The sequence below is a fragment of the Myzus persicae genome, unplaced genomic scaffold, assembly GCF_001856785.1.
Source record: "Myzus persicae strain clone G006 unplaced genomic scaffold, MPER_G0061.0, whole genome shotgun sequence".
Lineage (NCBI taxonomy): Eukaryota > Metazoa > Arthropoda > Insecta > Hemiptera > Aphididae > Myzus > Myzus persicae.
In genome coordinates this window covers 189,041-206,398 of record NW_019102066.1, presented here as the reverse complement: position 1 = coordinate 206,398, position 17,358 = coordinate 189,041, and the positions used below count along the sequence as shown (strand labels likewise).

Here is a 17,358-nt window from a genome sequence, read left to right as displayed (position 1 = left end):
TTAGTGTACTTAATTAATTCAAAAGGGAATATCTGTATAATTTTTCATCCCAAATTTTTATATTAGCATTTTCTGTAGATGATAACATTTCGATGTCGATATACAATTTTCAAAAAATTGCAAATTGTATACAAGATTACTCGTAAGAATGTTTATAAACTATAAAATAAAACATTATCCAAAAACAATTTAAAAAATATAAAGTCTCAATATTTTTTTATAATCATTTGAAGTTTAAAATTCATAACAAAATCACGAAAGGATTTAAATAGAAAAGTTTCTCATAACTATTCCAAAAAAATGTAAAACATATTTTGTACATACGAATATTTTTTTTTTATAGACAAGTTCAAATTCTACCAAAATTAGATATTTAAATTTTAAACTAAGAATAACGATTTTATTTATGTTGTTGTAATTTAAAAAACATCAGTTGTGGGTACTTGAATTATTTGAAGTTTGAATATACTTTAAACACACGATGGCATTTTAAAATGTTATGTCTTTGGCAAAAATTAATTCAAACTGCTCTGTAAAATATAAATTACCAACTTCAATAGTTAAATATCATAAAATATACACATAGTAATAATATAGGATGACAGGCCGTCTTCGCTTAGAACGGGTTTTCATTAAATTCAAATTTAACACATCCATTACAGTGACCCACTCGACACCTACTCTCTGCAGTAGAGCCCACCTTTTTATTTTTACTTCGTTGCATTTCTACTTAACTTTTGAAATTATTTTATAGGACATTTTATATAGGACAATACAATTATTAACTCTAAATACATGTGTATGAAGTATAATATCACTATACTGATGTCATGTTTACTGTTTAGTTACTCCCAAGTTTAATCTATATTCTTGTCGTTCGCAATAAACCGCCCTTTTGTTGTACTTCAGTATTTGATCGCTGTACACATGCAAATAATCGGATGTAAAATATCGATACAAAGGGAATATAAAGTGACTAAGCTAATATAATGAATGATAATAATTTATGGCCAGCTTTTATAAGAAGGGATACGACCGTGGGGAAGATTTATCTCAAACAATGTTGTGAAAATAAAGTTTAAAAAGTACATTACCATAGTATTAAGTAAATAATTTACACGTCTAAATGAGTAATTTATTGTTTTAGTTGGCATAAGTACCAAATATATATCAGTTGACAGTTATACAATACACATATTTCATTACCTATGTATAATAATAATCATTTAATACGAATTCGAATAAAATGAATACTTAATTTAATATCCAGAATAATTTCGTTCTATTTTTGATAATAATTATTAATAACATACCAATATACCATAACGTCATCTCATGTTCTAATTAGGTAATAAGTATATTATGCATATGTATACTAACCATTATATTGTTAATATACAAAAATAAAACTAAATAATGTACTGATTTTATTATATTATTTGTAAATTTGTGTCAAAATATACTATTACGCCATCGGGTTTATTATTGTTTCTCGAAGATCAAAATATGTCTAAGGCATACCGATATCCTACTAAAAGATCTTTTTAATTGTCTTTATTTCGGCTGATTCGTGGTGCACGACAAAGTTAAAAATGTACAATTTGGCCAACCACCAAAGAAGTTTTCACGCAGCACATCCTTATACTTTAACGTTTCGAATTGGAATTCCAATAACCAATCCAAAATTCGAGTACTCGATACACCGATCACAATCGAAAAGTTTAAGATATTTGGACTTGACCCAGTATAATTACGGAACAACAATAACAGTTTTGAATTAAAGTATTTACAAACAAGATACTTGTATACTGTAAGTCCACGACCACTATATATGTACTTACACATATCAGAACGAGGAAAATACTTACAAGTTTGAACTCACGTTAAAAGTGAGAGATCGCATAATATTGTCGTAACAAATGTTTGAATTGTAAATGTGTTTTGTTTTTGAATAGATTATCTGCCATTATAATGCTCGACATCGTTGGTTTTGAACTAAAGCCTTGAAAATAAAACGTAGATGTTTTTAATGTAAAATCGTCAATTGTGAATAAAAAAAAAAAATTTCATTGACACTGTACTCAATTCGAAACGGAAATTGAAGTGTGTTTGAGTACTGTGTATATATTTACTGATTCCGTGATTAGTACATCGAAATGTAAAATCGGTTAATGGATCCCCGAACGCCTAATCCTTGAACAGTTTGATTGGGAGATTCATATAGGTTTAAAAAAAAATAAGAAAAAAAATTGAAATTTTTATTTGTCCATTCCCAATCCTGTTCTTAAAATCCTTAAGCCTTTAACTCTCTATTCCCGTCTAGTAATTCTGCAAGACACTGACATTATTTTTTAATATTTACACTTCACAAAACACACCATAAAAATGTCGCCTTTGATCCCTTACCGCTTCATCATATTTTATAATAGGACAATATGTATATAAAAAATGATTGAAAATCGTAAATACTATAGTACTATTATTGTACTTGTAAATGAATAAAACCGTTTTTATGTTCATAAATAATGGTGATTTATCGGTTTAAAGTCCCATAAATTAATAGTCATAAAATACAATAAATTATTTGAATATGCTTTTATGAATTATATAAATTATTTATTATAATAATATTATATATAGATAGGTACGTGTGAATTTATTTTTGAAGCGATCTCTTTCTCTCTCTCACTCTTTCTCTCTCTAAACTATTTACGTTTTTCCTCTGACCCATTTGTTGTTTATCGATATACGGTTAAAAACGAACTTTTTAGGTCCATTCAAAAGGTGAGTATCTTTAGTGTTGTAGTCTATAGCATTTGAATTCATGCAAACCGTGGCTCGTATTTGAGCTTATAATAATATTACAATAATTACTATCCTGCGCCTATTTATATACACGAACAATACGAACAATACGAACAATGAGCAATATTTCGAGTTATTCCAGAATTTATCATTATTTTGACTTATGGTGTATTAAACATTACACCTAAATATTTATATACTGACGTAAACGTCTAAACGACCGAACATCTAAACCCAATAATAATAATAGTACATGCAAAAAAAAAGTTATCGAAATGGATACTCTCCACCAATGAGAGAAAGAATGGAAAAAAATTACTACCGAGCTCAACTAAATTAAAAGAACAATAATAACTATCCTTCAACACCCCGAGGAAATATTATAAGTGTGCTATTAACCGTGTCAGAATCGGACATACCACACTTATACTTAACGAATAAAGACGAACTCCCTCCCCTATATGCACATGTTGTGGGGAGTCCATCGTCGTTAAACAGAATAATTTTACCGAATTCAGAGTTTACAACGCGGTGAGAAAAGAAACTACAAATTTCCAATCACCTAGCTGAAACATTAAGCTCTGAACCAACAAACATCATCGCCACTCTGTTAATTTCTATCGGTAACACATTTCACCAACTTACTCACACTAACTTGAATCCGCAAACCTCCGCACTTCAACAAACCTATGGTTATATACCTCTAAAGGAACTTATTCAACATTTATGTAATATATCCTTTATGTTCATATTTGTTTGTATAGTTTATTGCACCGACCGTGTTAATACATATTATTGAAATATAATAATAATTACTGTGTTTGATTATCGTAATATTGAATTCAAGCGGTCTATTTCCATACCTATTGTTTGGTTTTTTTTAAGTTCTTTTTTTAAAAATATTACATTGGAACCTTTGATAACAAAAACGTGCAAACCAACAAAAATATGATTTAGTAAGAATTAATTTTTACGAAAAAAAAAAAAAACAGTAACGTCTGTCAAGATGTTATCACTCGGAACAAACGCACGTCAGTAGCGCGATGCACATGAGCAGCTGGAAATTTTTAAAACACCATCGAAATGTAAATAACATGAAACATACATAATGATATCAATGTATGCGCACAATTCGGTTTGATGTTTTTGCAGTCGCATTCCGTTCGCCGTTATCCGAGAGGCGGCCAGAGACTTGTTTGAATTGTCAAGTGCCTACGACTCGAACGTTTAACGAAGTCAAAGGATCTGTGGAATACATTATTATTATTATTATTATTACTACTACTACAACGTACTAGCTCGCTTTCTGGTAAGTCTACTGTAGGGTCGGTCTTCCGTTCGTTTGATGGCCGCATGCATCGCTGCATGGCAGACACAATAATAACGATAATAATGCTAATGATGATAATAATAATCTTTATCGTCATCGCATCGGGCGGAAAGCCATTTTATACGTGATCCACGGCTCGGGGTGTTCTGTTAATTAAACTGTAAAGAGACGGTGGCTACGGTTTAATAATATTACAACTATGAAAGCGGAAGACGGTGTTTGCAGAAAAGGACGCGTTCAAATCAGTACGCTCGTCGTACATACGGGTTTGTTCGTTTTTCGTTTTTCGGGGCGTGGAAATGACTTTTTTACTAAAACAACGGGGACGGGCTTTAACGCGCGTTGTCTCTTTGGACGGATGTTGTTTTACCAGCCATGCCTTTAATAGGTATCCGTTTTTGTTTATATCACATCATCGAAATGTTAAGTTATGTTTAAAAGTTTAATGATATTTGAGTGGACAGAATGTATCTGCATTCCTTGTAAAGGTGCTTGATGAGTACTTTAAACAGTTTTGAGTACGACTTGATGATGGTTCTTTTTTTTTCTACATATTTTGAATTTTATAACGATTACTACCACCGTCACGGTACTGTTGTTTGATCTCTAAAGATTAAAGAACAATAAACAAACTTTGTTCTTTTTTTCTTTTGATCGTCGTATAGCGAGGAGAACTCTTAAGTAGTTGAAGGAACTAAAATACTAAATTGTCTAATTCACTTGATAAAAATAGCACATAATCATCATTAGTAGTTGTAATATATAAAATATAATATACAGAGTATATCTGGAAGATGTGTTAAGTATATTTAAATGTAATTCCAGTGCGGAATTGTCAAAATATATACATCAAATATCTACACAAAACATAATATATAATGGAGTATTGCACCAACTGAAACGAATCAACAAGTGAATTTTTTTTTTCTTTTCAACGCTTTTTTTTCTACTGCACAACATTATCTTTAGAACGGTACGATTTCTGTGACTTGACGCCATCGTCGATGAAATGAAAAAGCGTATTTTCTATAAATATACCACCGAATGGTAGTGTGCGCAACCGTGTTATATGAGAAAGCACGTAAAATCAAATAAATTCCGTTTTGCGAGTCTCCGAAATTTAGAAAATGCGAGTCTGTACCTTTTAAAAAGAACTACGACGAGCCTTCGATGTATTATTGAAATACATTCAATGTTCGACGAATGATCCGATGCTGCCGAGTGAAAACTTTCCCGGATGACTGCGACCGAAGTGCGTATACACAGTGCGTGTACAAACGAGTCGGTCGTGCGTCGAAGACGGTTTACGAACACATCGGGAATACTTTGACAAAAATGTTTATTATTCGGAGTAGACGTATAAGAGTTAAAATGCGCTCGCGATGAAAAAAAAGTAAAAAATATTCGGAATTTTCTTGTCAGATCTCGCGGGGAATATTTAACGCGTCCCGTTCGAAATACAAATAGAACTCTTGGGGGCAATATTAACGCGCGAGGGTGCAATGCAGTTTAAAGTTTGATACATTATTTTGGCCACTCGTGACGTACTCAAAATCAAAACTGCAATAAGTCGAGTGAGCGTTGTACAATTTAAACGTTATATTATCTTAATAAAGACAATATTAAGTTGTTACTCAGTAAACACAAATCAATATCATGAAAATGTGATTTGCATTGTTTTTTTCAACATTTATCGATTGTTCAATCACGCTTATTGCTTCTTTTTGGTTAAGAAAAAAATACGTTTTGACATGAAAAAAAACGAAAATAAATCCCAAAAACTAGACACGCGCGAATACAAAATCGAGATTTCGGTCCGCTTTTCCCGAAAATACGTCGTGACGGACTCACGAAAATTGCCCACGTATATAATAATAATAGTAATAATAATAATAATAATAATGACTGCAGTATATCATTTTTATAGTAAGCCACTAAAATCTCGAAACACTTTTTAGATTTATGAGATCTCTAGAGGAGATGAGACACTTTTAGACCCCCCTACCCATTCACCCGCCATTAGACAGCACTGTGGCGTGTCAAGCTTATCCCTTTGTTTTAAATAAACTCGATAACGACATAAAGCTGATAGTTGGACGGCCACCGAAATGGATGGAGTGTAATCTGGTTTGTCTGTAAAACGAGGCCCGCCAGTAAACGAGTACACGTCAATTAGAAATAATTATTTACCACAATGTGTTTTGTCGAGTAGAAATAATTTACGTTCAACAGACAAAGATTCGAAAGCTCACCGGCGTTTTAATACAATTATATCATAGGTACTTCCTACCTATTCCAAAACCCTTTGAACAGCTGCGATACCTTAATGTGTTGTGCGTATTGTTATGTTTGTGTAGGTACCAGTCTGTGTGTTGAGAAAAAAATAACTCTACTATTTGTGTAAAAAATAATAATTTTTTTTTATCGATATTCACCGTTTTGAATGAGAGAGTAGGTATTTGTTTAATGATATGATATTATGCAGCAGATTATTTATCTGGCAATTAAAATACATATAAATCCCGTTTTTAACGAGTTTAGTTAGTTATAATTATTTAAAGTTTAGATGAGCGAATTGGCACAACGGCAAAATGTTTGTCCCGCACTCCATTCGTCTGAACTTTAAATACTAATGCTATTAATTAACCAGTAGTTCACAACTCGATACTTATACATTGAAAATTGTCGGATAGGTAAATATATTTTACCCCTAAATAAGAAATGAAAATGTATTTAATCGTTCACAGCAGTTTTGAGACTTTGAAAACGTTTGTAACATTAAACGTTAGAACTTTCCGGAAAAAAAAGGTAGGTAATTACCTTTAAAATAATGACTTTGTATTTTATAAAATCTACTTCGACGTGTGTCTATGTCGTATAAATATATAATATTATATTTAAGTATTCATATAGTTTATGTGCAACAATTTGGTGGCTCGAGGGAGTCAAGTTGACTTTCGCATGTCTAAACCAAAACATTATAATATTATATTATCCTTTAACATAGGCTGACGATATGTGCATAGGGTTTAAAACAGAATTTTCTCCATTGATCATTATTTCTCGCTCTTCTCCGGAAAACTTAAAACGGACGCTTTACGGACATCACATTTTAAACCGTTTTTAGAAAATGTTCAAGTATTACTGATATAATCATATTATTATGCGTGAGTATAAAAATAAAGAAAAAAACAATACATGAAACTAACGAAACAATACATTTATACAGTTTTATATTGAAACCATAAACAACAATTTTCGTGAAGCGAAGATAAGTCGAGTGTTACGACCAATTTTCAGTGATGAGTACGATAAAACGTCGAAATGTCCATTTTATTAAATATGAACCTGTATTCATCCATTACCTATACATTGCGAGGTCGACTTGGTAGTGAACGCAGGGGGGCGAAGTACAGCAACTATTTTTTCGGAAATTTTAGAGTACTCCTACTATTATTTTTAAGGGAGATCTCACGTATCAAAATGCGGGTGATATCATCATAATTTGTCACATGCATTATTCCATAACCATGGATCTAAAAATTAGTTAATATTAACTAATTATTACTAAACTATAATTTGATTTACTTTTATCATTATTTTGAGTTTGATATTATTTATAACTGTAGTATTAGCTACTAATTACCTATTATATTAATTTGTATTTGTATTTTATTTTTTTTTAAATTAATTATTTATGAATATCGTTGATGTGATTTAAATAGGAGCATTAGGGGATAGAGGGGTTGGCATAGTCCCCACGCCTCAATAACATTGAACAAGTGATTTGGACTTTGTTTTTTCAAAAGTAAACAGAGTCCCCCCCCCCTACTTTAATTTTTCCAAGTCGAGCGCTGCCTAGAATAGTGACAGACAGTCGGTAAGGTGGTTACAACAGTAGGTATTACGCGTTACATAAGAAGGTCAGGAGGAGCCCGTGGCAAATGGCTTAGACTTTGTCGGAAAACGGCCAAGGTTTAGTCGTTGTGTGCTCAACAAGTTCGGAACAATCAACACAAATTATAAATTAGCTCGTATGCAAACTTTAGCGGTGTTTGTCGTCGTCGGTTTCGCCTCATATGCCGCGATAATATTATACGCTCACGTTCAGTCGAACTATATCATCTGATACGTTTATACGAGCGTGTTTCACGTGATACGCCGTGTAACATAATTCGATATAATATATTATTATACCGTTTTTAGTTATCAGTACCTGCGAACGAATAGTTGTATAGTACGAAAGTGGGCGTGACGAGAGTGCTTAGCCATTTCAAATCTGCACCTACTCGATGTACGACTAAAATATTATATTGGCAAAATATTTTCCAGTGTCAAATCTTTTTTAATTCAAACGGTGTTCATATTTTATAAAAAAATATTAAGAATGTGATTTTTTATTTTATCGTCATCACATTTTCTCTTATTAACCCTTGGATTTTTATAATACATTTAGCTTTCCTAATATTATGTTTATGTGTTTTGAATCTTGAAGGAATTTCAATGTCTTATTAATAATTATATTCTTTGCAACAGTTAATTACAGTTTTGAGAACATTTTTTTTCATGGTGATTTTGAAAATATCTTCCTTACCATTTATTAATTAACAAACCTAAGTTCACAAGTCGACACAAGAGACGATATGAGTGGCGTGGCAAAATTATAATATTATAACACAGATAGTTTTGGTCCTGTTCATTAGGTATGAGTCAAGGCATTGACTTTTATTCAAAACTTGTGCGATAAGATAAATTTACTTTTTTGACTAACATTTACTAATGTATAAAACATCCCAAAATATTGTTAATTAAAAATAAATCTTTAATAACATTTTGTTAGCCACAATAACTGCAGCACTGTCAAATGCAATCGAAGTATATAAGTACATTGGAATAGTTTATGAGAAATAATAAATCGCTAAGATATTCAACATAAATCTTGATAAAAAGTTGAGTTCACGAGAATCTTTAATGGGCTCATTCCGAGACTTTTCGAAAGTTAGTTACCACAATAATTCTCTTAACAGCAACCATGCCAAAATCGAGTACCTATCCACTTGTTTTTGAATATAAATTAAGGTGAATTATTTCGATTTCAAATGTCTATAGTTTACTATCAACAAACAGTTCGGATATTATGACAGTGTTAAAACTTAAAAGATTAAAAGTTTCGGAATTATATGTGTAGAGTACGCGGGTAAAATCCAATAAAGAATATAATACGAAAATGGGTTCTGAAAAATATATTGGAGACTTCGTATCATGTGGACATGTGGCAAAAGCACGGCAGTTAGTGTTAATATTAAAATTTTATTCGAACTTAGGATAAGTTAAGTTTGCTTTTTTCCTGCTGTAAATGTTTTAATTATGAGTGTAATTCAAAACAAATGGAAACAGAAAAATATAAAAAGAATGATCGAGATAAAACCATAAGACGACGCTACACCCGCATGTTTTGTCTCAGCCTGACAAACGCATAATATAGCAAATTTTAAGTACTAAATAAGTAATTTAACTCTGTTATGTTTAATCTTAGAGTGAATTGACGTATTATCAAATTCAAAAGTAAGAATATTTATTATCTAGGCCATGACTTGGGTTATGAGCATTTTTAAATGTACAAACAAATTATTATTTTAAGATACTTAAAACTCGCTTTAAAATTGAAATATAAAAACAAACCTATGTCATCGACTAGATAATATTATTCTTACTTTTAAATTTTAATAATAAGTCAATTCACTCTAAGATGAAGATAATATAATAATAATAATAACAGAATTATTCAGCACGTACAATTTTCTATGTTATTCGTTTGTCAGACTGAGACAAAGCATCCGGATATGGCGTACTCATAAGACTCACAATTTTTATTAATTATATTATAATACCTTAACTATATTTATTTTGATTGTATCTTATAAATTGCACTATCACAATAATATAAAAAATTACAATAACAATTTGATGAAGTGTCTACGCTAAGTATACCCGCCGCAGATGACCTACAAAATTTAAAAATAACTTATTACGAATGATGTACTACTTCGTCCGTCGTCTTTGCCATCATTGTGGACGTCTCGTGTTGCCGGTAGTTGGTAGTAGGCGGCAATTTTTAATTCGATTGCTTACACTAAAGGGTCTTATTATCTCAATGTTGATGACAAATGCGCACGTGTGTGTGTGTGTGTGTGTGTGTGTGTGTGTGACAACGGAAATTTGTCGTGTAATCTTGTTTTCACAGCCGAGTGGCGAAACAACAGCGGAAGCGGGGAGTAGAGGTGCCTTCTGCACACGGGCCTTAAGGCAATTACTGTACTGTACAGTATTATAATAATTCCACGGCGAAACTTTGCCGAAAATGGCTGTAATTTTTTTTTTTTCGGTGGCACAGAGTCTCGCCATCAAATAAACAATATAATTATGTTGCGTACATCACAAACAGACTAATCGCATTCCTCAAATGGTTCTGAAAAGAGTTTAGACGGCATTAGTTAAATAGCCTAGATTACGGTTTCATAATTACTACTAAAACTGAATGGAAAATAAGAAGTCCCATGCATACTGACAATAATAATACACTTTTTTCAAACATATTGTACAGTCATGATTTTTTTTTCTTGGTTAGAAATGTCGTTTCAAATATTCTTATTCAAACTGTTGTTTTCGAGATCTATTTGTCTGAAACCCAAAAGCTAAAGCGTCGATAGTTTTGGTTTTAGTTTCAAACGTATTTTATTGTGTTAAAAAATTACCTACCTTTCGAAGGAGACTTGGATTTAACTCGAGTAAATCATTGTTGGACGACAAAAAATACTTTCTTCTTTCTTTCTTCTTAATTATTATTTTAGTGGTTAAATTATGGTTAGCGGAATGGTCTATAAAAAACATAATAATGTAAAATATACAGTAACAATTCAATACGAGCTTAAGATTAAAATCCATTTTGATTTGTCTGAATTCGACGTTTTTTTGTAACCAGCAGAGTGGAGGATCCGGTATGGCACAATACATTTTTCACTGAAGTATAACGAGATTTGGTACAGTTGAAAGTGATGAAATACAGTCACTTTAAGCGGACACGACGTGAATTATGGCCACAATAGTATTTCGTGCGACTATATATTGATTGACAGTCTCAGTGCATCGGAGTATGAAGTGATTATTTTATGAGTTTCTTAAATATTATATATATATATATATATATATTTTAAACGAAATGAAGAACATTTTAAATTTATATTTTAGTCGCAGGTAAAATCTGAAAAAAAATCCGAACGTCCGATGTTCGCGTCTAATTTACTATGACTTGCTGGATGGTGTCGACTAGAAATATCACACTATACCCACATAATTTGATGTATAAATAAGTATAAACGTAGACCGTTGTCTTTCTTCGGTGAGTGATGATTTCATTTCACTAACGTAACAATATATTAGTCGTCCGACTGTCGTGAACGTGTGAGCTAATAATAATAGATTATTCGTCTAATCGTGGAGGATCGATACTGTTTTATCTTTCCCGCGGATAACCAATTTATAATGTCGGTGGTTAAGGAGACACTGATCTTAGGTTATAATGTACACTTAGCATACTCAGCTGTGGCGTCTCGTCGCTGACGCCGTAGTCATGAGACGAAGGGGACGGTTTTAATTCAATAGCCGACTTAACTGCTACAAAGGATCTTATTATCTCGGCGTTGATGACAGACGCGTGTATTTGTGTGTGAAAACTAAACTTTGTCGTGTAATCTAGTTTCCTTGCTGTGGGGTGGGTGGCACCGCCGGGTGGGAAACGTCGATGAGAGGGCGTCTCTTGCGTACGGTTTTTAACGCAATTACTAGCTGGTATAATTCCAACAGCAACTTTTCCGAACACCTTTTCACCTGCCAAATGATTGATTGTGACTGCAGGGCGGCCGGCCAAAGACAAAAGAGTGCAGGACGATATAATACAATATATTTGCACGTCACGGGGGTTGTGGGCACGGGTGCACACCAGTGTTACCCAAACTGTGCAGTCAATCAAAATTATTTTGACTGACCACCCTAGAGTTTACAGGGTTTTTTCACCCTACTCAACAAGCTATTAAAAGTTAATACTATACGGTCCAACTATGTATCAATACCTGCGTCCTGTACTTTTGATTAGTAAGATATTGTACCTAAATCTTAAAGACGATAAAAATATACATTTGTTTAATCGTTCTTAGCAGTGGTCAATCCTGTCTTAAAGTGTCTTCAGTCAGGCCATAGACTAAGAATTATGTTATCATGACGAATATATATTATAATTCTTGTTGGACTACATATATTTTGATTATTAAATCCTATGTCAAATTATCTTTTAAACATTTTCAAAGTTTTTGATCACCGATACGAAAATTAGTGAAATATAGTGGGTCAATGACACAGTTTGAGAAACACTGTAGGTCAGTATGCGAAGGTTAGAATAAGTACACTGCACATGTTTGTAAGAGTTGATAATATATAAATTGTTAGCCTGGCAGCCAAATATGATTCAACGAATGTAGTGTTCAGTCAATTCGTAAGCCATGGTATCTGTGCAATCGAATTTAATTCAAAAACTACCTACAATTCACCTACCTACTCATTGAGCAATAAATATAATTTAAATATCGTTACGGTGCCAAGTATGATATATAATATAGTATAATTGTATATTTTATTTTCCTAACGGTCTCGGGATGTTATTTTAGATTCTGATCGGAGTGAATGGTTGCACAATGATGTACCTATGTATTTTTTTTTTTTTGTCTGTTAACACTATTTAAAGTGCGAAAAACGCTTATTTGGTCTTTAATTGATTTCTGGTATAAAATAGAATGTAACTGGCTCATAAAGAAATTCCATTAACAATCCTGTAATTAATTTATGAAAAAGAATTTTGAAAAAATAGGGAAAAACTGGAAATCAGTTGTCTACAAAAATGTATTTTTTTGTTGTATTTCAAAAATTAGAAAATTAAGAGACTTAAACGTTAATAAGTTATTAATAATAACACTAATGTATGATAATATGTTATTATAAGTATAAAATATTATTATAATATTGATATATGATAAAATTCGATTTTTTTTGGTGAAAATAAATTCATCCTTCCGTATCACTCTAAATTAAGGACAATAAGTTACTAGTACTATCCACAAAAAGGTATTTTATTGCATTACTGCACGATTTCGATCGTAAACGAAATATCTTACTAGTATTGAATAACACATTCTCTACCATCGTGCTAATATATAATATTATAACTGATACACATCGACTTTAAATATTTTCTAGCTATAATTCCTACCCGGTGACAATGTGAGTATCATAGAGTTGAGTAGCACCTATTTATTTAAGACTGCAACTCGATTGCCCAATACCTATATAACCATTAAGTCTTTGTCGAAAACACATTATGTTTGTTTTTAATTGACATTCAACCTGAAGTTGTATACAATTTATCTACCACCATAAGTGTGAATAGATTTCACAAATTGAGGGAGGGTCTACAGTAAGTCGAGGTTATTTTGAAGAAATCTCAAAAATTCCTTCTGTGGAGAAAGGTGGGGGGTAAACTTTTTTTATTTACTTAAATTCCATCCCTATTTGTGTCTACGACTACCGCTCCGCAGCAATTAATATTTAGTTTTCGATTCGTTCGTTGTCTCGACTCTGATTATTTATTTTTTCATTTTTACCGTTTAGTATTTTGCTTATCACTGTGCACCATTGTAGAAACGCGTGCATAAACACTCAAAGCGCATCCATGTGGACGGAGAACAAAACCACAATAGTCACTTACAAATGTAATATAAATATAATATAATATACACATAGTATTGCGGTTTATTATACTTATCATCCTGGTGAATTCGTTGTAATATACATTTTTACTGAAATAATTTGCTCAAACTAACAAATTTCTTGGCCTAGATCACATAATATTTGATGTATGTGTAACGGTTGAAGGCCCGATTATACAATAACATAACACGATAAAACAAATAATAAATAACATTTTGACAGAGACGATAACTAAGACCATAATAATTAATAACAGAGATTACATGGACAAAACTACATAATATAATATAATATAAAGAACATAATGGTAGAATAGGTTATCTTTGCTTTGGCTAAGAACGCTGTTCCAAGCTGTATGATTCTCGCAGAAATATGTTCGTGAAAAAATGAACGTGATGAGTTTGGATTAGACTAGATTGGTAAATATTAAGTAAGTAGTTTTTTTTTAAAAAGCGCACTTTTGGAGAAGATTTTTTTCTAGTGTCAGAGATATGATTGAAACTTGAATTTTGTATTTTTTGAGTTTAAAACGATTTATTTTATTCCATGGAGTCTTTTAGTGTCGACATTTTCAATGGAGATCTAATGGTATCGTTTGATACCCACTAAGCAGTAATATTAAAATTCACTAAAATAGGTTGGGTCCTCGTTACCCAGACGCATCATATTACTGTCGATGAGCTGGTTTCGACCATAGTTGGTACTGTGCATATAGGGACAATGAAGGGAACTCAACCTCAGAGAAGGAGCACGAATTGGGCCAACAATCAACATTTGTAAAAATACTAGATTTTGTAACATTATAAATATGGTAGAATAGCCAATACTGCAATTGATTTTAAAACGATAGTGTTGTGTTTTATATTCTAAAACAGTGAAACCTCCCCCGACGGAAACCGAGCAAATAAAGATATCTCCTAATAGTGAACGTTTTCTTGAGAACTAACAACAAACTTCCTTCTATCTGAACCCTCCGAACAGCGGGCGTCTCCAAATAACGGACACAATTTCAACGAGTGTTCGGTATTTAGAGGTTTCACTTTAATATTGATATATTATGTAATTCTTGTATTATGTAATACAATGTAGTATATTACAGTTTTTCAACGGACAAAGTAACACGTTATTTTTGTTCGTATTTTTGCAGAAAACATTTCGACGACCGAAACTACGATGGACGTAAATTTGATCGAAGAAAATCATCATCAACACGAGGTCGGATCGAAATGGTCGCCGTTGTTCGAGGACGGACCCGGGCCCGTCAACGTCACCGCCCGTATCGGGTCCACGGTGCAATTGAACTGCAAAATCCAACTACTCTACGACAAAACGGTATGTAAATCCCAAGCATAATTCACTCGACACTCTCTGTATAGTCACACGTATAAGCTCTAATTCTACTAAATCATTTCGAGTCGTATATCATAATAGTCGGCTGGATGGTATGGCTGATGTGGATGCCTAACATAATCGCCATTAAATCATTTCAGTATTCGTTTAAATAGTAAATGTACACGTGTGGATACAATGCAGTTTAAATTCGAATTCGAATTCAAACCCGGTTGGCTGGTATGCTTAATAGAATTAAATTTTTTTTTTTTTAATTCAATAACTAATGAGACAAATAAATACCTAATTTGCACCTTTGACCATATTTTATTGAATTAGATAGTTGGACAAATATTATAACTGTTAAGTAAAATATCATATCATAAAGGTGCTTTACACGTTTTGTTCTTTGGTAGTTTTCAGTATAAGCAAACAATTTTAACTCCGACTTCACTAAAATGTAGTGATTAATTGTGCAGTAATTAATTGTAATTATTATTTAATATCATACAGAAAAGTAGAGTAAAATATTGGCACAACAATATTTATGTACATTTAAGAATCTGAGCGGAACGAAGAAAGTATTGATTTTACAATAATGTGTGTTGGTTTTTATTTTCTGTTTTGTGTCGGTCATTGCCTATTAGAGCAATAAAAATTCATCGATTCTCAACTTTGGTTTTCGGAAAAATGCATGCAATTCTTAACACACATACCTAACATAGTGAAACGTAACTCAAAAAGCAAATAGTGCGAATTTTGTTTCTGATACGTCAACATTTTCAAAAAAATTGTCCTGTGTACGATTTACAGTCGAAAGGGGTGTTCTCATTTGAAAAACAAAAGTTTTTATCTCCATATGGCACTCCTTAAAGTAGTACAAACGATTTCAAGAACTTTAAAATATAAATCTTAAAGTATACTTAAGATTCCAAAAATCAGATTTTGACTAACTGCATTATTATTAAAGAAAAAGGGGGTGTCATGCTTGACGAATCGCCCTGTATAACTAAGTATATATTATGATATATTAATATTGCAACTTTTTATCTATTTTACTATTAATAATAAGGTAGGTTGAGTTATTTTTGACAGAAAAATTGCATTCATTATAATATTTTTACTTAATAATTAATTATTTAAAAACAGTATTAGTGTTTATCATTATATTTATATCAAAATATTATATCATTGTTAATAACTTTTGAGTCAGTACTGACTTAGCGTAAAATGGTGTGAATAGGTTTGTGGCAAAAATATTAAAATTTAAAATTAAGCCAACTGTTTTGAAAACGTTAGTGCGTACAAACAACTTCCAGTCACCGCGTACGATATTTTTAAACTAAAATAAAATAATTATTTTTAGCTTTTAAATACATAATTTTGTCCAAATTTAAAACTAAATAAAATTCGTTTGATGAGAAACCGTTTTTCACCCGAGAATGTTCAATTTCGCCAAAATGTAAAATGTAAATGCTCATAAAAAAATGTTGTGGAATAAGGATTAACTATTTTTTTGATTCTAGTAATAATCACTTATGAGGACCTTTGTATTACATTTTCAAATATTTATAATAATTTACTCGATGACGAGGTACAAGCAACACAAACAACTGTACAGCAAATTAGTTACTATTACTTTCCATTTTTGTAATTGATTAAGTAAATATTAAAATAATAACACACACGTGACGAAAATTAAGTCGAAATGTATCAAAATTAGTAGCGCATTTTATACATTTTATCGGCGTAAAATGTAAATACTGTTCAAATATAAGAAATTGACCAAATTAAATTCTGTAACCAGATAGTAATTTATACGCAGAAAGTTAGTGAAATTAAATAAAGTACCGTCTTGGGAACGTATGAGAAAGCTGGAAAACGTCTATTTTACAGTAGGCAATAAACATGTTTTATTTTGCCGTTGAAACGATGGTTTAACCATTTTCATATTCTTTTTCTTACTCTCGTTAAATAACATGTGGCTGTGCTATTGCAAAACAGCTCGACATTTGATTTGGACATATTATATAGTGAGCTGTCGCTATAGGATTTTTCCAGACGCCGTGGAAGTTAAA

The 17,358-nt window shown here is 31.8% G+C and overlaps 1 protein-coding gene across 2 annotated transcripts in view; it reads left to right on the top strand.

Moving 5' to 3' along the window:
- Positions 1-17,358, top strand: part of LOC111031131 (peroxidasin homolog) — a 297,314-nt gene that overhangs the window by 192,612 nt on the left and 87,344 nt on the right. For both annotated transcript variants that reach the window (XM_022310947.1, XM_022310948.1), the window contains exon 3: positions 15,099-15,283. In XM_022310947.1, the coding sequence (XP_022166639.1) occupies positions 15,099-15,283 (185 nt within the window). The remainder of the gene's footprint in view (positions 1-15,098; positions 15,284-17,358) is intronic.